The 24,549-nt window shown below is 43.6% G+C and overlaps 1 protein-coding gene across 8 annotated transcripts in view; it reads left to right on the plus strand.

The window, feature by feature from the left end:
* Positions 1 to 22,849, plus strand: part of PNPLA4 (patatin like domain 4, phospholipase and triacylglycerol lipase) — a 150,039-nt gene extending 127,190 nt beyond the window's left edge. For 5 of the 8 annotated variants that reach the window (XM_073616364.1, XM_073616361.1, XM_073616365.1 and 2 more), the window contains one exon: positions 22,017 to 22,277. In XM_073616364.1, coding sequence (XP_073472465.1) covers positions 22,017 to 22,105 — 89 coding nt within the window. In that variant the 3' untranslated portion in view covers positions 22,106 to 22,277. Of the gene's footprint in view, positions 1 to 22,016 lie in introns of all 8 variants that reach the window. The other 3 variants (XM_073616362.1, XM_073616368.1, XM_073616366.1) reach the window with 1 other exon arrangement.
* Positions 22,850 to 24,549: the final 1,700 nt, after the last annotated feature.

The following is a 24,549-nucleotide window of genomic DNA, read 5'->3' on the forward strand; positions in this document are numbered from 1 at the left end:
TGGTTTGACGGGGAGGTTGAGGCTGACCTTCTTTGGGCCGTGCCAGTGTTGGGAGGGGTTTCCACAAGGTGTAGTTCTTGCAGGGTTTGTTGCAATTCCTCTGGTGATCTGCAGCTGTGTTTGGAACCTTGGTAGGTAAAGCGAACTGCGAACAGGAAACCCCATTGGTAAGTGATGTGGTGTCGCTGTAGTTCCAGGAGCTGGGGCTTGATAGCTTGACGCTTGAAGATGGTCAGCTGTGATAGATCTGCGAAAAGCTGATAGTTATGACCTTGAGAGTTAAGGGCATCTTTTTGTCAGGCCGTGATCAGGAGTTGTTCCTTGGTGCGATAGTAGTGGAACTTTGTGATGATGACACGTGGAGGTCCTTCAGTTTTCTTTGGGGTCAGCGCTCTGTGCACTCTGTCCATCTCCAGGCATTCTATCAGGATAGCTGGCTGGAGTTCCTGGAACAGGGCAGTCATGGTAGATTGTAAGTCTATAACGGTTTCAGGGATGCCTCTGATGTGCAAATTAGAGCGCCTAGCTCTGTTTTCGTAATCTTCAAGTCTTGTTTGTAGAGTTATGTTTTATTTTTTGATGTTCTCGAGTTCAGTCATGTATTCCTGTGCTGTGTTCTCCATCTCATCCCCTCTGACCTCCAGTGCTACAGTGTGGGTGCCCAGCTCCCTTATCTCCTTAGTGAGACTGTTAGTAATGTGCTCTGAGGTTTGTTTCAATGCTTTATGGTTTATACGTTCTATCTGCTTTAGGAGTGCTGGTGAGGTGGATTGTTCTGCTGCAGTATTAGAGGAGAGGGGGAGTTCATTACCAGACTCATCCTGTGAGAGCATGCTGTGCTATGTGAGGGAGAAGGCGATGGCGCTATCTTAGCTGTGGCTCAGGCCAGCGCGTCTTTTATGGAGGCATTTTTGTACTTAGTGCGTGTGCCTCCTAGCACCATGGCAGATGGTCCGATCTACACACCGAAGCCTCGGGTGTTGGCGGGGGGCGGTGTGCTGTTCAGCGGGCTTTAGGTGAGCTTATTCCGGCGGCTTCTGATCTTCCGTGGAGCAGGGCTCTAGCAGAACATGTCTGACCTGATGGACAATGCGCACGCCCCACGAAGTCGCAGAATTTTTAATAAAAGTTTGGTAGACATTGGCCAGCATTAGTGCCTTTTTGCACCAGCAAAAACAGGGACTCCCTCAATGAACTACTGGCTAATTTACTTCTGCTGGTGTAAAAAATACATACCTTTTAGGTGAGCTTATTCCAGCGGCTTCTGATCTCCCGTGGAGCAGGGCTCTAGCAGAACATGTCTGACTTGCTAGACAATGCGCACGCCCCACGAAGTCGCAGAATTTTTAATAAAAGTTTGATAGACATTGGCCAGCATTAGTGCCTTTTTGCACCAGCAAAAACAGGGACTTCCTCAATGAACTACTAGCCAATTTATTTCTGCCGGTGTATGTAAGCTAAACTAAATTGTAAAAAAAAAAAAATAAGTCATTTCCATAGACAAATATGCACTGCTGATGTATGCTGTCACTGAGACTGTCCATGAAAATTGTACTGTTCTGTAACACCATGAATAGCCTTAGAACATCCAAGTATGTTAAAGGATTTGTGTATTTTCAATGTTGTCCTTCAAGATGCATAAAAAAGACCCTCTCCCTGGTGGGAGATCTGGTACAAAAAAATTTCAAGTAGGATTTAACAAACCCTCAGCAAACTGAAAAGTAGATTTGCTCATCACTAATGGAGAGTTATTAAAGATTTAAAATAATAAGCTAGAATGAGTTGCCAAAGGATTTCTATTAAATGGGGCTTTCATCAGTCCTGAACATACCCAACATCTCAGATACTATTGCACTGGCTTAGAGTGTCTTCTCACAAGATTTTAACCACTTGCCGACCAGCCGCCGTCATTTTACGGCGGCAGGTCGGCACAGTCCCGCAAACCGTCGTAGCTATACGTTGGCTCGCGGGATCGGGATAGCAGGCGCACCCACCCTCTGCACAGCGGAGGTGCTGATGCTCACGGCCGATGGTCGCGATGACCACTGGCCACGAGTGATTGCTAGCACAAGAGACAGAACAAGGATGAGTGTGTGTAAACACACACACTTCCCTGTTCTGTTCTGAGAAGAGTGACAGATTGTGTGTTCCTATTAGCTAGGAACCACGATCCGTCACTTCCTCTAGTCAGTCTCCTCCCCCTTCAATTAGAAACACGTACGAGGGAACACAGTTAACCCCTTGATCGCCCCCTAGTGTTAACCCCTTCCCTGCCAGTGATATTTTTACAGTAATCGGTGCATTTTTATAGCACTGACCGTTGTATAAATGCCAATGGTCCAAAAAATGTGTCAAAAGTGTCCTATGTGTCCACCATAATGTCATAGTCCCAATAAAAATCGCAGATCGCCGCCATTACTAATAAAAAAAAAAGAAATAATATGCTATAAATCTATCCCCTATTTTATAGACGCTATAACGTTTTCGCAAACCAATTAATATACGCTTATTGCGATTTTTTTTTTTTTTTTTTTTTACCAAAAATATGTAGAAGAATGCATATCAGAAAAACTGAGAAAAAATTTGCTTTTTAAAAAAAAAAAAAGGGGATATTTATTATAGCAAAAAGTACAAAATATTGTGTTTTTTTTTTCAAAATTGTCGCTCTTTTTTTGTTTATAAAAACCACAGAGGCAATCAAATACCACCAAAAGAAATCTCTATTTGTGGGAAAAAAAGGACGTCAACTTTGTTTGGGTGCAGCGTCGTACGACCGCGCAATTGTCAGTTAAAGCGACGCAGTAACAAATCGCAAAAAATGGCCTGGTCATTCAGCAGCCAAATCTCCTGGGGCTGAAGTGGTTAAACAATCCTAGGCAAAGCAAAGCCAATCCTAGGGTCTTCTCAGAAAGGATGGTGACGGAAAATAAATATACTATAATTTACAGACCTTTTTTCCCTCTTTTTTTTTTTTTCACCTTTTCGTCTTATGATGCCAGCTATCCTCAGAGATGGGGAGGAGTGCACTCACTTAACTAGTTCTCTCCTAGTTCTCCTTAAATAAAAAATTAAAGAAATTGTATATTTTTAAGATGCAAATTCCTAAAGACAAATCAACTGGAATATGTTTAAAAAACAAATAAAAAAAGGAATTGCTTGAATATGTGTAAATGTTGTTATTCAATTCTGTATTTAGCCAGTTAATAATAACTTTTTAATTAAAATGTTCCTTTGCTGGGGGGTAGTTGTTAATTAAAAACTGCATGAACACGCAGCATACACCACCGATTTAGCTTGATGAACACTATAAAAATACAGAATGTATAATTAAAAATCTACTATACTGTAAATGTAGTGAAATTGTATAATGACCTTTCAAAAGATAACTATACATAAGAACTGGTTAGATCTACAGGCTGCACACCCTTTAACCAAACAATCCACAAAAGACAAATTTGAGACTTTTAAGGTACTACCTGAAATTATCATCAAAATACCTGTCAGTCTTCTAAATGATAAATGTTTTTTTGTTTTTTTGTTTCAATTATCATTTAATTTTTGCAATTACAGAATTATGCTGAACCCTTACAATCTCCTTCTCAGCTATTATACATACAGTATACATCAAATGTTATATCCATTACTTTACAACAGTTGAATCTTGCAGAAGAAGATGGATAGTTCATAACATGTTTCTTAGATTTTCTCTAATCTTCAGGAGAATTGCAGGAGGTTGTTAGATCTATAGCATTATATTGGAAATAATATAGTCAATATACAGTATATCAATAGCATATCTTACTATATTTATAAAAAAATACAAATTCCATGTATGCATACACTTACATCAATCATACCTACAACCAACCACCCCAAGGTACAATGAGCATCAAAATCTTCCTCATACAGTGGGGACGGAAAGTATTCAGACCCCCTTAAATTTTACCCTCTTTGTTATATTGCAGCCATTTCCTAAAATCATTTAGGGTCCTTTCGCACGGGACAGATCCGTGATGATCCACCCCGTGAACATCTGCTTGCTCAGCGGGGATCGCTCTGTGGATCCCCGCTGAGCAGGCAGATGACAGTGTGCAGCGACGGACCTGTCAAAGTGCCGCTCTCCCCTATGGGGGATCGGATGACGATGGACCGTAGAGTCCGTCGTCACCCGATCCGATCCGAAAACGGATAGAAAAGTAGGTTTTTCCTCCGTTACACTTTTTCGGAGCGGGTCGGATGCCAGCGGACATGTCACCGCTGACATCCGACGCTCCATAGAGGTCTATGGAGGGTCCGTTCAGGTCCGCCTAAAAAACTGACAGGCGGACCTGAATGGATCGTTCACGTGAAAGAGGCCCTAAGTTCATTTTTTTTCCTCATTAATGTACACACAGCACCCCATATTGACAGAAAAACACAGAATTGTTGACATTTTTGCAGATTTATTAAAAAATAAAAACTGAAATATCACATGGTCCTAAGTATTCAGACCCTTTGCTCAGTATTTAGTAGAAGCACCCTTTTGATCTAATACAGCCATGAGTCTTTTTGGGAAAGATGCAACAAGTTTTTCACACCTGGATTTGGGGATCCTCTGCCATTCCTCCTTGCAGATCCTCTCCAGTTCTGTCAGGTTGGATGGTAAATGTTGGTGGACAGCCATTTTTAGGTCTCTCCGGGGATGCTCAATTTGGTTTAAGTCAGGGCTCCGGCTGGGCCATTCAAGAACAGTGACGGAGTTGTTGTGAAGCCACTCCTTCGTTATTTTAGCTGTGTGCTTAGGGTCATTGTCTTGTTGGAAGGTAAACCTTCGGCTCAGTCTGAGGTCCTGAGCACTATGGAGAAGTTTTTCGTTCAGGATATCCCTGTACTTGGCCGCATTCATCTTTCCCTTGATTGCAACCAGTCGTCCTGTCCCTGCAGCTGAAAAACACCCCCACAGCATGATGCTGCCACCACCATGCTTCACTGTTGGGACTGTATTGGACAGTTAATGAGCAATGCCTGGTTTTCTCCACACATACCGCTTAGAATTAAGGTCAAAAAGTTCTATCTTGGTCTCATTAGACCAAAGAATCTTATTTCTCACCATCTTGGAGTCCTTCAGGTGTTTTTTTAGCAAACTCCATGCGGGCTTTCATGTGTCTTGCACTGAGGAGAGGCTTCCATCAGGCCACTCTGCCATAAAACCCCGACTGGTGGAGGGCTGCAGTGATGGTTGACTTTCTACAACTTTCTCCCATCTCCCGACTGCATCTCTGGAGCTCAGCCACAGTGATCTTTGAGTTCTTCTTTACCTCTCACCAAGGCTCTTCTCCCCCCGATAGCTCAGTTTGGCCAGACAGCCAGCTCTAGGGAGGGTTCCGGTCATCCCAAACATCTTCCATTTAAGGATTATGGAGGCCACTGTGCTCTTAGGAACCTTAAGTGCAGCAGAAATTTTTTTGTAACCTTGGTCAGAGCTGTGCCTTGCCACAATTCTGTCTCTGAGCTCTTCATGCAGTTCCTTTGACCTCGTGATTCTCATTTGCTCTGACATGCACTGTGAGCTGTAAGGTCTTGTATAGACAGGTATGTGGCTTTCCTAATCAAGTCCAATCAGTATAATCAAACACAGCTGGACTCAAATGAAGGTGTAGAACCATCTCAAGGATGATCAGAAGAAATGGACAGCACCTGAGTTAAATATATGAGTGTCACAGCAAAGGGTCTGAATACTTAGGACCATGTGATATTTCAGTTTTTCTTTTTTAATAAATCTGCAAAAATGTCAACAATTCTGTGTTTTTCTGTCAATATGGGGTGCTGTGTGTACATTAATGAGGAAAAAAATTAACTGAAATGATTTTAGCAAATGGCTGCAATATATGAAAGAGTGAAAAATTGAAGGTGGTCTGAATACTTTCCCTCCCCACTGTATATCTAGTAGGAAGGTTTACAGGGAGCATATAAATATCAAACTGCCTGTGGTCAGAGACTTCCCAGTTAAAGTAAGCCTACATACATAGATATATTGCTCCATCTTCCACTGAGGGACACAGGGACTGCTACTTTCAAGAGGTTCGGTCTTTGGCAAACAGGAAGCCATGTAGGCCAGTCCCATTATAGTCCCTCCTGTATCCAGTATGCCTTAAAGGGTTGGATGTCTTTTTTTTGGCCCTCCTTTTCGCTTCATGGTATTTTTCCCCTGGCGACTTTAATCAAGATTTCATGCCACACTGCTGATATTTTTTCTTAATGACGTTAGTCAAGATTCCTTGGTACACCGGAGGCACATGTGCAAAGCCGTCAGGATGAACATGCAAACCTGAGGCTCCGCACCACTCAGGAGAAAAGCGGCCACTAATCGTGGATATTGGACCCGATGCTTACAGCCTAACACTGCGCCTACAAGCAGAGCCAGCCCCGGTCCTCACACCATGGTGCACGGAGCGGTCCACTCCAAGACCAAGCCAAAAACCATCTGGGACGTGCTGGTGAGGGCCTCTATTAAGATGGTGACGGCAACATCCTCTCAGTCTCGCTCCCCATGCTCAGCTAAGCTGCACCAGCCCTCTGCTGACGGCGAGTCCAACACAGATCTGGGGATCACCCCCCTATTTCCCTACACTGATCCAGAATCCACTGATCTCAGACAATTTGAGTGTAACCTTACTAAAGGACTTAAACTATCTAGAGAAATCAGGGAGCTAGAACAGAGAACAGCAGACCTAGAGCAGAGGGTAGATGACCTGGACATTCACACTCATAATCACTCTGAAGAGATTGAAACCCTCAGAGAACTAAAATGTAACCCTGAAATCATGCATGGGGGACTTTAGAATAGGTCCCGGTGGTCAAATATCCGCATACGTGGGCTCCCTGAATCCATAACTGACATACAATCCACAGTTAAAGCCCTCTTTCAGGAATTGGACCCTGCCATACCAATCGACCGCTTGGAGATGGACAGAGTTCACTGTGCCTTGAACCCACGCCAGGCAGACGGCCCACCACGAGATATCATTGCAAAGCTTCAATTTTTTTCGCACTAAAGAACAGCTCTTATCTGCTGCCCATAATAAAGAGTCGCTGGTCTTTCAAGGACATACCTATCAGCTATTCTAGGATCTCTTCCCATTCCCTATTGCCAAAAGGAGAGCACTGAAACCCCATCTTCATATCCTGCAACACCACCACATCACTTATAGGTGGGGCTTTCCATTCTCCATCTGCTTTTCCCAGCTCTCGCCGTAGATCGGCCTCTTGCTCACCCCAGAAGTCTCAAGCCTCTGTGAAAGCTCGAGATCAGGCCAACTCGCATAAACTTGGACGCTTTGCATCCCCAGCTCCTCAACATTTAGACTCCATAGACTGAATCCTACTTTCTTTTACCGCCCGCCCTCTGGCCTAAGCTGATAGCAGTTTTTGAGACTTTTCAGATTGGAAGCTCACTGCATTCACCCACTACCTCCCCACAAGATGACTGAACACTTCTAATTCCCCTGTACATGGCTCTTTTTTTTTTTTTTGGCTCTTTTATTCCGTTCCAACTTGATCTGGACTTAGAGCTGCACAGCCCACATTCACTATATAACTGCTAATATGTACATTTTTTTTTTCCTTTTTCGTAGCTACTCCTGATTATAAGGACATAATTATCCCTTGGAGCCTGATTATTTCTGAACACAGTATTTATCCATATATACTGGCAAACTGTGGATCCCCCCTCCTATTCAATTCTTCACATCGGCTCCAAGGACTCATGGTTGCCTACTATTTCTTCCTCCATGACCATTTTGTGACAGGCCATTCTGGATACAGGCTGTTTCCTATACTATATAGCGGATCTTTGATCTGTGAGACCTATTATAGTCCACCCCACCCCCCTCCTTAATTCAGGTCTTAACATGTTGTTAACCAGAAAATATACTTACTACCTATTGCTTGTTACCTTGTTACGTCCCTCTCCACATTATTAATGTTACTCTGCCGTTCAGTACATTGCCACAGCATACTGTTATCTCTACCTAACCCTTAACCCCATCCTATTTAGGCCCCACCACATAACCCTCATGTATGGTGGTAGATCCCAGGAACTCACTGACTCCCTCCATCCCCTATCTTACCCTCCCTTCTCCTCCTTTCCGGAGTTATTGAGTCCCCATTGTGGTTGTTATACCAGTAGAAGCAATAAGTACAACCACTCTTACTGATTGTTATTGGATAACTCTTAGTTGGACCACTTTGACCCCAGCGTTGGTCACTGCGCCCCGCCTCCTTGACCATGGTACCCCTGTTGGTACTTTTCCATGGCACTATTCCTGTCCCCTAGTCTCCCACTGTTTGTCACACCAGTCTCGGGTCATGTTTTGTATCTTTTGAGATGTATTGTTTACAGTATTTGTTACTAGTTTTATTGTGCCACATGGCACTCTATCTCTCGCTCTCTCTCTGTCTTTTATGCTCTCCTTCTCCTCTTCTCTGCCCCCCCAGGTGTTCTCTAGAAGACCTTACTCCTGAACGCAGCCCTTATATCAGCACTTATTTGATCCTATCATGGGGCCCCTAAAAGTATTGACCCTCAATGTCCAGGGCCTTAACTCCCCACATAAAAGGACCAAGGCCTTCAAAGCTTTTGCAACTACTAAGGCATGTGTCGTATGTCTGCAAGACACCAACTTTACTACCCGGTCCACCCTTAAATACTTTAACTTGGCATATCCACCAGGTATATACCGCTTCTGCTAACACCAAAACTAGAGGGGTTCTTATTGCCTTTCATCGTTCCACTCCCTTTACACCTCTGGCTGAGATCAATGACCCGAGGGGCCGTTACTTAATCCTTAATCAGGTCTATTGCTTGATACTGAAGTCACCGTAGTGTTCTATTATGCACCAAATTATAAGTAACTCCAGTTTCTCTCCCATTTATTGGATGTAATTGACTCACATAAGCGAGGAACACTTTTCCTCTGTGGGGACTCTAACCATTCCCTATACCCCTTTCTGGACAAATCCCCCCAATCCTTCCCCCCTAATAGTACAAAACGTAGCTTTCAGCAACTCCTGCACTGTCACTCATTGGTTGATTCGTGGCGCAAACATAACCCAGCACCACGACAATACACATTCTACTCGCAAATCAACCACATCTTCCTTACAGGCACCATACCACAGCTTCTTTCCTCAGCTTTCCTTCCGATCTCGTGGTTAGACCATAGAGCTGTTGTCACCACCCTGACCTCCTTAGTCCCATCCACTAGGGACTCCCTCTGGACCATCAACGACCATCTCCTAGCTCACCCATTCCACCGTCTTGTGATAGAAGCAGCACTCAAAGTGTATAACTCAACCCCCCCACATCTCTCCTCTCATGCTATGGGAAGCTCACAAGCCAGTAATAAGGAGGACATGTATTAGCCAGGCATCCTTTCTTAAAGTGGGAGTCCGGCGACCAATCTTTTTTTTTTTTTTTTTTAGGTCATTGAGACACTTTGTTAATCCCAAAATAATACTCACAGCTTGGGTGTAATATTTCCGCCTCTGTCTGTTTTCGTACTGAAGAATAACTTTAAAAATGTGATGCTGGCTGTTTCCATCTTGCTTGTGGGCATGTGAAGCCCATAAGCATTGATTTCCTGGATGCGGTGAATGCTGTTCATTCACAGCTTGTTCACAAGCATGATCATTGTTCCTGCACTGAATCTTGGGAAGCCTGACACTAAGCTCCCAGGAGACAGTGCGGCGCCAGGGAAAGGCAATAAACACCCTACTCCCATGGGAGGAGAGACAGGAAGTGCCACAAGAAAGTACATTATAAAGGTAATTACAGCGATAAAAAAAATTTTCGTGCGGCATTTGAACATCTATGCAATTAACTGAAGGGGGTAAGATTAAGTTAAAAATTTGAGTGGAACCCCGCTTTAAGAGAGGGATGCGCCTCACTCAACAATATCTAGAGACCACCTTTAAGCCTGCCCATATGGCATTTCAATCCGACCCTTCTCCACCAAACTCAGTAGCTTTAGAAAAGGCTAGGCTAAAGCTTGATCTTTTCTTAACAGATCTGGCTGAAAAAACATTACGTCGCTCCCGTCATAGGTACTATACGAAAACAAACAAGCCCAACACCTTGTTGGCTCTCTCTTTCTTAGATGCCCAGACTGTACCCCTAAACTGATTTGACTGAAGATATCTCAAAATATTTACACTAGTGGCCACTCTTTACTCGGACGTGGACACCTTTGACCAAACCCGTTCTGACTCCTTTCTCTCACCCATCACCCTTGCCTTCTCTTTTGTCTCTGCAACATGAAAATCTAGAACAACCAATTGAACTTGTGGAGGTCTTGCTAGCTATCAAATCCCTAAAAGCCCATAAACGTCCTGGCCCAGATGGGTTTTCGATCACATATTTCAAAAGGTTTGCAGACCTCCTGGCCCCTGTATTAGTCAAAGCATATAACGCTCTTATCCCTGGCCATACATTTCACTCCAAAATGCTGATAGCTGCCATTTCTATGCTCCCAAAGCCCCAGACCCCCAGACTCCTCCTGGTCAAATTTTCGGCCCATATCCCTCCTTAACCTTGATGTCAAACGACTAGCAAAAATTTTAGCTACTAGGCTTAACCCTTAACCCTGTGCATCGAGATCAAGTGGGTTTTATCCCGGTCCAGCAGGCAGGAGATAATATCCGCCACTCCATACTCTTGGCTCATACAGCCTGCACCCAAAACATCCCCCTATGCTTCTTATCTTTAGATATTAGAAAGGCCTTTGACATGGTCTCATGGCCTTACCTGAAATTTTATACTAAGGAGTTGGGGGTTTGGCGATCATTTTCTCTCAGCCTTATATGCCATCCCCAGTGCTTTCGTACGCTACATGGACCATAGGTCAGAGCCCTTTCCAATCAAAAGAGGCACACGGCAAGGCTGCCCGCTCTCTCCACTCCTGTTTGCCATGGCCATTGAGCCCCTAGCCCACTTGATCAGCAATAACCCTAATATGCAGGGATTAGAGGTTGGCGGACATCATCACAAACTCTGTATGTTTGCAGACAATGTCCTAATTTTTATAAAATAGCAAGAGATATGACCTATTATTGCCACTGTAACATGCCTCCATCCCTAAATTACTTTATATGTAAAAGGAAACGGTGATCATGGGACTTTGAATGAGGCATGTCACTACCCAGAGTCAAAATAACATGAAGTAAATGGTATAAAAAGTTTATTACAATCCAAGAATAAATCTACATAATCACAGAAAAACACAGTACATGGTAATAAATCACAAAAAAGTCATAAAAACCAGCTGACATATAAAAAGCACATATTAGAACACATAAATAGATATTATATTGATGCATGATGGTATATGCACGATAATGACACAGCCAAAAATAGGTATAAATTGCAAGAACCAGACTGTCTTGACATCCTTGAAAAATAGCAATGGAACGCGTTTCGTGGAACATGTCCACTTATCAGGAGTACAGTATAAGGAATGTCTAGAATAGTGAAAAAGTAAAAAATATATAATATAATAGTATACGGTCAAAATTGTTAAACACTTTCCTATGACAGAAATGAAAAATGTGATCTAGGAGAGACAAGCAGTCTGATACTTACTAGTTAGCTGGAAATTAGCCCGCTTCCCAAAGAGAGGGAGAGAAAGGGGGTGACAGCAATGTCTGACCTGGGGCTGAGGGAGAAATGACCCATCCATACCAAAGGAACAGCCAAAGGGGCAGGTCAGAAAACAGCAAAAAAGTCCATGGAATAGTGGGATGCAGGAACAGCTCGCGTACACACTAATCTAAAAATAAATAAATAAATATATATCTATATATACACACACACACACACAGTTGTGCTCATAAGTTTACGTACCCTGGCAGAATTTATGATTTATTGGCCATTTTTTCAGAGAATATGAATGATAACACAAAAACTTTTCTTTCACTCATGGTTAGTGTTTGGCTAAAGCCATTTATTACCAATCAACTGTGTTTGCTCTTTTTAAATCATAATGGCAACAGAAACTACCCAAATGACCCCGATCAAAAGTTTACATACTCCAGTTCTTAATACCGTGTATTGCCCCCTTTAACATTAATGGCAGCTTGAAGTCATTTGTGGTATTTGTAGATGAGGCTCTTTATCTTCTCAGATGGTAAAGCTTCCCATTCCTCTTGGCAAAAGCCTCCAGTTCCTGTAAATTCTTGGGCTGTCTTGCATGAACTTTACGTTTGAGATCTCCCCAGAGTGGCTCAATGAGATTGCCACTCCAGAACCTTCACTTTATTCTGCTGTAGCCAATAACAGGTCTCTCTGTAAGGCTGATGGGCCTTGAATCCAAACATAGGGGGGACACCGAATAGCACAGACTATGACTCAAATCAGCAATCCTGCCAGTAACAAAATTTAGAATGGTAGGTATATGTATATATGTGTATCAACAATTTCTCCATATAAAAGATGGATAAAAAGGCATATGCAGCCTCAGCCAAGGCCACTGTTGCACAGGGGTCTAGAAAGTATTGCTTGTATAGACAATGTATAGGGCCTCAACCGGAAATAAGAAAGCCACAAGATTGTAACCAATAACTAGAGCTAAATACCGGATATATAGTGTATCACTATGGAGTGATACTCATATGATGTATACATAACACTCCTCACAAAGTAGAGAGCTCTCAGCAAAGATGCATTTTCTATTCCTGATTATAAGGACTTAACCGATAGAGCCCAACCCCCACACCCTGAATAGGGTAAGGTGCCTTTCCTCACCACTCTTAACAGCACAGGTGTCCCCGCAGCTTGTCGAGAGTTATTGGTTACAATCTCGTGGCAATCTCGAGGCCCTATACACTGTCTATACAAGAAATACTTTCTAGACCCCTATGCAACATGGCCTTGGCTGAAGCTGCATATGCATTTTTGTCCACCTTTTATATGGAGAAATTGTTGATACACATATACATATACCATTCTCAATTTTGTTCCCGGCAGGATTGCTGGTTTGTGTCGTAGTCCATGCTATTCGGTGCCCCCCTATGTTTGGATTCAAGGCCAATCAGCACCTACTCAGTATGTCTGGAGGAAGCTACTAAACTGTGAAATGCATTGACAAGCAAGCTTGAAGGCGTTGTTGGATCATATTTTTTCTTACAGATTCAATCATCTATATACATTATACAAGTATTCACTCATACACGAAAGGATCCTGCCTTTATGTCTGCTGTAATAAAGCATTTAATTTTTTATATACATCTTGCCTCATGGTGTGCCTACAAAGTCTGCTATTTTTTTGAGATGTAGTCTCAATCCTTATATATATCGACTGGATGTTGGCATCAGTGTTTCCTCAGAAATACTGTGCTAGTTAGATGCAGAGCGCTTTCTGACAGCCCCAGGTGTAATCCAGATTCTTACCTTAAGTAGGGCTAGTTGGGCTGAAGTACCCAGAGCTACTTCCTTATTGGCACTGTTGGGATGGTGCCAAGTTTCCCACCACCCCCTCTTTTATTGTGGTAAGGGTAGAGGCGAAGGGATCAAAAGCTGATGTCAATCTGCTGGGTAGAGTGCTGTGAATGTGTGCTTTGTTCTTTCTTTCCTGTCTTTTAGTCTGCAGAAGGTATAGTCCCAATGATGTTAATGCTCTTGAAGCACCCAGTGGATCTTCCGTCTTCAGTCAGTTTCTATTGCCTAAATGAAACTGTAAATAACACTGCGCTAACCCAATATACAAATGTGAAGCTGCTACACACGAATGTGACCAATATTCAAAACATACTGTAATATAAATGTAGCACTAAAACAAACAATCCAAATATAGACAAATAGTATAGTGGTCAGTGGATATGGCACACTGGGACATAAAAAGCAAAAGTGATGTGTGAAGTTCAGTGATTCATGTGTATTATGAACTGAAACATGAATATAGATGGGTGAAAAGATAATGACAAAGTCCCATAATATAAAAAGTGAATTATAAATCCAATGTGAATGAAAAATCTTCTGATCTGTGATTCATCAGCATGAAAATCTCGAGTTGGAAATGGATGGAATACTCTTACTAGAACGGGTGGATTTGGATGTTAGTGACACCGAATCAAACAGGCTTAGAGATCCAAAGAGGAAGTTGTCATGAAGGGAGCCCCGGATCTCAAGGGACATCCCCTCTCTGCTCCACCAATCAGGGTGATGACCGCCAATCCAGAGAGACCATGAGGGAAAGATGAAAGTATCCAAATCTCGTAGGAAATCCCAGGGATGTGTGAAGGCAAAAAATTGAAATGCGCCAATAGTGCGGGTCAAAGGGTATATTTATTGGGTCACACCAATAAACAAAACAATTAAAAGCGTGATCACATAGGATAAAATAAAGTGTAGGGAAGAGTGTACCTTTCCCGATGCGTTTCGTCCAATTGGACTTCAACTGGGGCATCCTAAGCCTGTTTGATTCGGTGTCGCTGGCATCCGAATCCACCCGTTCTAGTAAGAGTATTCCATCTATTTCCAACTCGAGATTTTCATGCTGATGAATCACAGATCAGAAGATTTTTCATTCACATTGGATTTATAATTCACTTTTTATATTATGGGACTTTATCATTATCTTTTCACCCATCTATATTCATGTTTCAGTTCATAATACACATGAAACACTGAACTTTACACATCACTTTTGCTTTTTATGTCCCAGTGGGCCATATCCACTGACCACTATATTATTTGTCTATATTTGGATTGTTTGTTTTAGCGCTACATTTATATTACAGTATGTTTCTATTGCCTGCCTACAGTGACCTTGCCTGCCTACAGTGACCTAGTCACCTCCATCTGCCTAAAACCCTCACCATCACCTGCTGCCTGGGTTTGTGAGTATTTGAGGCTATGCTTCACATTGGACCTAGTTGCTAGTTTCTGTTACACATCTTCCCAAAGACATACAGATGACAGTCACTTGATATAAGATCATCATCAGAGTCTCCTTCAGAACTGTTGGAGGAGCAGAGGCCACCCTATGCCCACATGGCCCTCCATGTCCACTCTAGACTTTTTATCTGTTTGTACCTAGATACTGGAGCAAACCCCCCTCAGAGGCTTTAATTGCTTTCCAGACCCATCTCCGGCAGAGTCTGTCCCTGATCCTGCCATGCCCCATATGTTAAACTGGTACTGTAACCCAATTGCAATTTCTGATTCAGATTCCTAACACTCTGCCTTGGGAAAGGCTGTTTCTGGGTTACAGCAGTCTGGTGCAGTCGGGATGGTTTATAACTTTATTAAGGCAGTGTGTGTGTTACTCTGCATCTGGAGAATTAGTCTGCTGGCCATGGGTCTTTTAGCGCTCCTATAGCTGTAAAGATCATTCCATTACATCTGCTATTTGAGGTTTTTTTCTCAATGTGGACTGGAAACACCATAAAGGGTCCTCTTTGAGAATGGATTTGTAAACTGATGGTCTGTTTCCATTGCGAATGCACAAGTTATTCTTGTTAAGAGACACCACTAAGAGTTAAAGATGTAAGCACTTTTCAGTACTTCACTGATAAACAGTTGAATTCTCTTCTTATATTCCAATTTGAATTAACAGGTTATGCCCTATGCCTTGTGTTGGTGGTAACCCTGATTTATAAAATCCTGTCAGAATACGTAAAATCTCATAAACAGGATATATTCACCATGGGAGTAGGCCCCCATTTTATAGTCGCTGGAGCAAATGTCTGGAGCTTTATGTATTACAGGCAGGTTGAATGTGCTCCTGCCTCAAGGCAGAAAATGTGAGGAAGCTTTAGCGAAATTCCATATTTTTTACTCATCTGTTATGGCTGTAAGTGCTCATAGGCCTTTTGAACTCCCATTTAGGCCAAGGGTACTGGAGCCATAGGTTGGCTGAAGATGCACCCTTACTTTTATGGTGTCCAGAGTCCAGAACTGCTATCACAGTTGTACAGTCCTTGGTTTTTGTTGCAGGTAACTTCCCCTGCCAGGAGGCTTCCAGGTAGGACACTGCCGTTCACTTTTATCGTGGTACACAAAACCACCATCCACCATCTCCTCTACACTCCTCCACACCCACCTACAACTTCCTGTCTTTTTTTAAACCCACTTCCTCTGACAGGTGAGTTAACCCTTTTGTTCCCTTAAAGGAACCACAGTCCAAACAGAGGGGAAATATAGCGTCCTTCCAGGACCCAGCCAGGGTGTCCTGTACATATCCCCCCTCCTCTGCCCCAACACCAAGGAGGTGGAGGCAACATTGGAGCTAAAACAATGGATTTGGGAGAGGGCATCTGCATTTTGATGCAGTCTCCCGGGCCTATACTCCACTAAAAACTTAAATTACTGGAGTGCCAGGAACCAACGAGTAATCCTGGCATTAGTCCCTTTACCTTGTCTCATCCACGTTAAAGGGGCATAGTCAGAAATCAGCCTAAACTTCCCCCTAAAGAGATAGTATCTGAGGGATTCTAGAGCCCACTTAATGGCCAGACACTCTCACTCAACTATAGCGTGGTTTTTCTCTGCCGGTGCCAACTTCCTACTGAGGAAGACTAAAGGGTGCTCCTCGCCATGAACGACCTGTGACAACACCGCTCCCAATCCTACATTGGAAGCATCAGTCTGGACAATGAACTCTTTTGAAAAATTGGGTGCTATCAGCACAGGCTGTTGGCACAGTGCTGACTTAAGCTCTAAAAAAGCCTTCTCAGCGTCTACATTCCACTCCACCATGACCGATTTCTGATCCTTAGTCAGGTCGTTCAGTGGAGCCGCCAACGTGGCAAAGTTGGGCACAAACCTCCTGTAGTATCCCACCATGCCCAGGAATGCACGTACCTGCTTCTTTGAGGGGGCAGGACCAGTTCTCTATAGCCTCTACCTTGCTGACCTGAGGTTTCACTACCCCTCTACCCACAATATATCCATGTATTTCACCTCCTCTATTCCAAAAGCACATTTTTCATGGTTTATTGTAAACCCCTCCTTCTAGAGGGAGTCCAGCACTGCCTGGACTTTGGGCAAGTGTGATTCTCAGTCTCTGCTAAAAATTAATATGTAGTCCAAGTACACTGAGGCATACTCCCGGTGAGGTCGTAAAATCCTATCCATTGCTCGCTGGAACATGGCTGGAGCAGTATGTAGTCCAAAAGACATTCTTTTGTATTGAAAACTCCCCTCTAGGGTAGAGAAAGCAGTTTTCTCCCTAGCAGTCTTAGTCAATGGAATTTGCCAATACCCCTTAGTTAGGTCTAATGTAGTGATATACCTGGCTGGACCTAGTCTCTTAATAAGCTCATTTACCCAGGGCATGCGGTAGGCATCAAACCTTGAAACTTCATTATGTTTCTTGAAATCATTGCAGAATCTCAGAGTCCCATTTGGCTTTGGTACCAACACAATCAGGCTCGACCACTCACTCTGCAATTCTTCAATAAGTTCCAGGTATAACATCATCTTCACTTCCTCCAAAACGGCCTTTCTTTGGGCCTCTGGGATACGGTAGGGCCGGACAAAAACTTTGACTCCTGGTTCCGTGATAATATCGTGCTCTATGACACTAGTTAGACCCGGCAAGTCTAAAAATGTTTCTTTATTTCTCTGCAAGAACTCCTTTGCTTGCTGACTTTGGATTTTTGACAGGGTATTTGCTACTTGGACACTAACCACCCCAACCTGAGGCTCAAGTCTTGCACTAGCTAGGGAGGTCACCGGTTCCCTGTCCGTCCAGGGCTTTAACAAGTTTACATCGTATATCTGATATGGTTTCCTCTTGCCTGGCTGGTGGACTCTGTAATTTACCTCCCCCATTTTTTCCACCACTTCAAAGGGACCACTTCAAAGGGACTTTCCACAGTGGGAATCAACACTGCTACTCGATCCTCCACTTGGAAGTGCCTTATTTTAGCGACCCTATTATAGACCCATCATTGGGCCTCCTGGACTTTTTGTAAATGTTCCTTGACCAGTGGAATCATGGTTAGGGTCCTTTCCTGCATTTGGGAGACATATTCAAGAACACTCTTATGTTGAATAGGTTCACTATCCCATTCCTCTTTAACAAAGTCAAGTAGTCCACGAGGTCTCCACCCCTACACCAACCCAAGGACGAAAACCATGTGGCGGCCTGGGGCACTTCCCAGATAGCAAACAGGAGATCTGGCAACAGGCAGTCCCAGTCTTTCCCATCCCTTTATACCACTCTCTTGAGCCTTAGAGTCTTATTAAAGTGTTCTAATAAAGCCGTCCATTTGGGGTTGATAGACTGATGTGCGCAGCTGCTTAATCCAGGACAGATTGCACACCTCGGCCATAACCCTCGACATAAACGGAGTGCCCTGGTCCCTGAGGATTTCCTTAGGAAAACCTGTCCATGTAAACAATTGGAATAACTCCCGGGCAATAGCCTTAGAGGAGGTATTGCGCAGGGGTAGCGACTCTGGATATCGGGTAGTATAGTCGAGGATCACCAGTATGTAGGAGTGACCTCAAGCAGACTTCACCAAGGGACCCACTATATCCATGGCTATCATTTCGAATGGGACCTCAATTATGGACAGCGGGACCAAAGGGCTCCGGAAGTAGGTCACCGGAGCAGTCAACTGAGAGGTGGGACAAGAGATACAGTATCTCCTTACCTCTGCTTTCAGACCTGGGCAGTAAAACCGGTCAGTGATCCGTGCCTCCGTCTTCTCAACTCCCCGGTGTCCCCCTAAAACATCGTCATGGGCCAGGTCCAGGACCTTGCGTCTATACTGTTGGGGTACCAACAATTGTTCTATCACATCTTCTCTCACTTTAACCCCATAAAGAAATGAATTACATACTGCAAAGTGTGGCCATCTCTCATTAGCACCTGGCTCTTGGGGAACCCCATTTACCACTGCAACCTGTTCCTGTGCCTGGGCCAATGTGGGGTCCTGCATCTGGGCAGTACCAAATGCCCCCTGGGGAACACCCAAATCCGGCAGAGCCACTTCCTCATCCTCTTCCCCCAGCATTACCTGATGCGGAGAGGGTTCCCCCCCTCAGTGTTCAGGTAGGTCTGCGAGCCACACATTTTGGCATCCTTAACAGCATCAGCATTACTTTCATCTGGATCCACATTAACAACATTTGGCAGTTCAGGGTTATTCCTCTCAACAACCGGAACAGAGAAACTAGTTTCTCCCCAGTCTCTGGAGTGTTCAGTTAGTTCTCCTTGTTCCCACAGTTTGCTAAATAATGGACAGTTCCGTCCTATTATAACATCATGTACCAAGTTCTTCACCATCCCCACCTCTTGCCTACCAGTGCCACATGCTGTGGAGATGGACACCGAGATGAGAGGGTACTCTTTAGTTTCCCTGTGAATACACACAACCCATAAAGTTTTGCTTACCGGGTCAATCTTCCCAATTACTTTGGGATGAACCAGGGTTACCATGCTTCCAAAGTCCAACAAAGCCCTGCTTTATGGGCATAAAAAGACCCCCTATGAGGAACCGAGCATTCCATGGGCTCCTCTTGCAGTGAGCAGTGTGCCCAGGTATGGCCCCAGGAATGTCATTGCCAACATTGTACATCCCATCCTCCTACCAGGAGTGACTCTTGGCCTTCCGTTGTGTTGGTTCCAGGGCTCCATGGGATGTCCTTTCGAAGGGCGGCAGTCGATCGAATAGGCTGTGACAGACTGGGCCCTTGGCACTTGGTAGGGCCAAGCAGATCCTCCAACCAATGTATATCATTCCACCATCTTGAAAAGGAGGTTCACTGTTTTGGGGTGTCCATTGCTGACCCTCTGTTGAAGGTCGTCTGGCAGTGACCTTATGTATCGGTCCAGCACGACCCGCTCCACGATTTGGGGGCCAGACAACACTTTCGGCTGCAGCAATGTTTTTTACCAGTTGCACCAGGTCATGCATTTGAGACTGGGGTGGCCGATCTGGACAATACTTTCATTGGTGCAATCGTTGGCCGCAGACGAGCCAGTATTTCTGCCTTTAGTTTTTGATAATCTTTAGCATCATCTGGTGGCAGGTTGAAGTAGGCTTTTTGTGGATCTCCGGTGAGCTAAGGAGCAATTAGACCTGCCCACTGGTCCTGGAGCCACCCTTCTCTCTCTGCCATCCTCTCAAATGTAGGAGGAAATGCCTCTACTTCATCACACAGGGACAACATCTGCAGAAAATGGCTTGCCCTCATGGTCACCTGGTTGCCAGGGGCAACAGCTGCTTGCTCATGGCCCTGAGAAAGCTGCTGCACTGCTTCTTTTAAGGCAGTCACCTGAGCCTGCATATCCCCTTGCTGGGTCGCCTGCTGGGCTGCCAGCTGGGCCACAAACAGGCGAGTATTTTCTTGCTGCAGAGCCAGCGCCTCTTTGTGGTGAGTTTGTTGTATCTCCAACTGAGTTGCTAAGCACTGATTAGCTTCCTCGTGGTGAGTCTGCACTTGCATATTAGCCAGGGACATCTGTTTAATTAGTTCCTCCATTGGCTCAGCTTTCAGGGTTTGTGCAGCTTTAACCAAGGACATAAATCCAATATACTGTCCCTTTTTACTTAGTTTCTGTCAGTAAATTTTGTAACTAAGTAAGTTTTTGCCTTCACTGATGTGCGCTGATTAGGCGGCACTGATGGGCACTGATAAGCTGAACTGGTGGGCATTGAGGAGGTGGCACTTCTGGGCAGTGATGAGGCAGCACTTATGGGCACTGATTAGGTGGCACTGATGATGAGGCACTAATATGCCGCACTTATGGGCACTGATAGGTGGCACTGATGAGCACTGATAGGCGGCACTGTTAGCTGGCACTGGTGGGCACTGATAGACGGCACTGATGGACATTGATGGGCGACACTGATGGGCATTGATTGATAGCAGTGGTGGGCATTGATGGCCAGCACTGATAGGCGGCACTGATAGCCAGCACTGACTGGAATTGCTAATGGGCACTGGTAGGCAATGGTGGGCACTGATTGGTGACACTGTTGGCACTATATTGTAATCAGGGCACTGATGATCAGTGCCCTGTTTACATGTGTAGATGTCCCCCTGCGTGGAGATGCCGCTGATTGGCTCTCCTCTCCACACACTCTGTCAGTGTGAGGCGAGGGGCACCGATTACCGGCATCTCCGTGTTTACATGTGACTGGCTGTGATTGGACGTGGCTCTTTACAGAGATCGGAGTTGTGCTGTGTCCTAGCAATGCAGCGCGATCACCACGCTGCATGCCCCAGTGTGAGAGTGGCCATTCTGGGATGCCATCATATGACGGCGTCCCAGAACGAGAGCTGCACCGCCCCGCTATTATTTGACACCAGGGCGGGCGGCAACTAGTTAAATGTTAGTTTAAATCCAATGCCAAAAAACAGCAAAAAAAATATAATTTTTTTCTTATGCCTGTTACTCTGTCCTGCCTCACATTCTTCACCAGTTGTCAAGTTCGGAGAGCCAGCTAGATCGCAGGACACAAGCTTTGCAATCAAAAGAATGTTTATTTAACTTAAACAGCTTCACAGCAGCAAAATCAACAGAAAGAAATTTCAGTCTCACCGACTTGCAGAGTCCAGAACTGCTGTCGCAGTTAAACAGTCCTTGGTTTTTGTCGCAGGTAACTTCACCTGCCAGGAGGCTTCCAGGCAGGACACTGACGTTCACTTTTATTGATGTACACAAAACCACCATCCACCATCCACGGTCTCCTCTACACTCCTCCACACCCACCTACAACTTCCTGTCTTTTTTTAAAACCACTTCCTCTGACAGGTGAGTTAGCCCTTTCGTTCCCCTTTTGTTCCCTTAAAGGGACCACAGTCCAAACATAGGGGAAATATAGCGTCCTTCCAGGATCCAGCGACAGCGTCCTGTACATAATTTAAAATAAAAACTTTGACAATTGTAAAGCTTGATGATGGGTTGGTACCCTAAAAGTAAATTTGATTGGTTAAGGCATGATTTTAAAGCTTAACATAATTGTTAAATAGTTTAAAAAAATGTAATTGTGTTTACGTGTTCTCATTTAAACTTCTCTATTAGATATCAGCAGCAAATTTCCAAAGAATCAGCCATGCGTTGTTTCCACCAAGCCAAGACAAAATGGAGTTTGTTTTTCAAGATGGATTTGAAGATGCAGTGAGCTTTTTGCATTCAGAGAATTGGTATGAATAAAGAAAGTTCTGTAAAATCTTTTAAGTTAAGCAACAAAACTTTTAAAATCAAGAAATAGTGTGCTTTGTTCTATATGTTCATGCTTGAAACTTTATTAACCAGTTACAAATAAATTAATTCCAAACAGTGCCTTCAGAAAAATTCTTTATCTTGGTGACATTCCAGAGTGATGAAAAATAAAAAGTGTGGAGGTGCAAGTGAGAATTTTGAATTCTTTTGAATTTTTTACTCTTTGTATAAAATATATGTATTGTATAATAACATGAATTTGAACACTTTTGATGAACAAAAAACAAGTTTTAGAGGTTTTGAAAGTAAAACACTGCAAAAACATTGAATAATGGTACATACAACATTTAACCAGAATCCGTCATGATTGGGTGGGAACCTAAAAATGTAATATTAAAAAGACATTGTAATTATATTCAACCACTTCAATACTGGGCGCTTTCACCCCCTTCCTTCCCAGGCCAATTTTCAGCTTTCAGTGCTCTCGCACTTTCAATAAGAATTGTGCAGTCATGCAACACTGTACCCAAATTAAATTTTTATCATTTTGTTCACACAAATAGAACTTTATTTTGGTGGTATTTATTCACAAATCAGTTTTTTATGTTTTGCGAGATAAGCGAAAAAAGAGCGGAAATATTTTCTATTTTCTGTTTTAAAAGAAATCCAATAAAATCAAATTTTGTCATAAATTTAAGCCAAAATATATTCTGCTACATGTCTTTGGTTAAAAAAAATCCTGTTAAGTGTAAAATAATTGGTTTGTGTGATCATGTACGTATGTGCGCAGATGATCACGGACATATGTGTGCAGATGATCATTGGGACATATGATTTTACTGTTACATATGTGGGACAGATGTTTTTACTGTGTGGGGACATGTGTGGGGACAGTGTTTTGGGGACACTATGTAGGGGACATTGTGTGTTTACACTGTGTGGGGACACTGGGCCCTCCTTCTGAGGGACACTGGGCCAGTGATCAGTGTGTAAAAAGCTGTAAAAAACAGCTCATACTCACTGATCACCAGTTGGCTTCAGTGATCACCTCTCCTCTCCTCACTGACAACTTCCGTGTGAGGAGAGGAGAGCCGATCGCCTAGCAACCAGCTCTCTGTTTACATCACATGACAGCTGTGATTGGACACAGTCATCATGTGATCAGGAGGGCCAACCACAGAGCCCTCCTGACGATCGGAGATGCGCCGTGTCCAGGTGACAGGAGTGCATCGGGATAGCGCCACTGGGAGGACACATGAACGCGCGATCACCCTCCTTCAGAGGGACGTTCCTGAACGTCTACTCAGGAGGAAAATCCCACCCGGCCGTATATATGTGCAGTGACCAGATGGGAAGTAGTTAAAAAAATGCAGCTCTGAAGGGACACTGGAGAAATGCATGATCTGTCACACATGAAAGATGCTGCTTATAAGCAGTACTGGTAAGTATACTAACTGTACTTTCATATGCTCTTTTAAATGCTATGTTGGTTAAAGCTTATCTTTAGTTAATTTTCTGGCTTCTAAACTAGCAAAAGGCACAGCACGTACTTCAAATGAAAAATGTACCTTGTGCTGGTGGCTGTTGTGTTCAGTGAAACCTTCATTACTCCCCCCCCCCCCCCCCAGATACCCCTACCTACAGCTGTGATTATTCAGTGGACCTATCACAGACCATTTGTCAAAAGTGCTGACTTTGCCCACCCTTTCTGCCCCCTGCTCCATTTGAAAAAACTGTACTATCATTTCCCACAATGAAAAGCAGTCTATGAATGGAGGAGGCAGACCTTTACTTCATCTACCTGTGCACCTTGCAAAGAGTGAATTTCACTGCAGAATAGTACAGCTTGTATGGATGGGTAAAGGAGTGGAAAGGCCAGGCAAAGTTGGCATGTGTGACAGGTCAAGCCGTTCACAATAACCCTGGCAGTGGTAGTTCCCAGCTGCCTGGATTTTGGTTAGTGGGGACCGGTTGTAGGGGCAGAGGACTTTGGATTTCAACAAGCAGCCACCAGCACAAAGGAACAAAACAAAAAAACAAAACAGATTAAACTAAGCTTTACGTTTACAAGTTATTATAATTGCTCAGACTTACATTTAACACATACTTCTGTTATACCTTTAACTCTGGGTATGCTTCTGTCAGGGGGATATTTTTTTTTGCTATAAAATTACTTAGAACCCCCAAACATTATATATTTCCCAAAAGCAAAGGCCCTGGAGAATAAAATGGTGGTGGTTGCAAATTTTTATGTAACATCATATTTCCATAGCAGTTTATCAAAAAATACATTTTTAGGAAAAAATACACTTTAATTAATTTTAATGCACACAAGCACAATATAATACCCAAATGTTTGTAAAATCTAAAAATGATATTATGCAAAGTAATC

This window comes from Aquarana catesbeiana, linkage group LG02 (assembly GCF_042186555.1).
Source record: "Aquarana catesbeiana isolate 2022-GZ linkage group LG02, ASM4218655v1, whole genome shotgun sequence".
NCBI classification, from domain to species: Eukaryota; Metazoa; Chordata; class Amphibia; order Anura; family Ranidae; genus Aquarana; species Aquarana catesbeiana.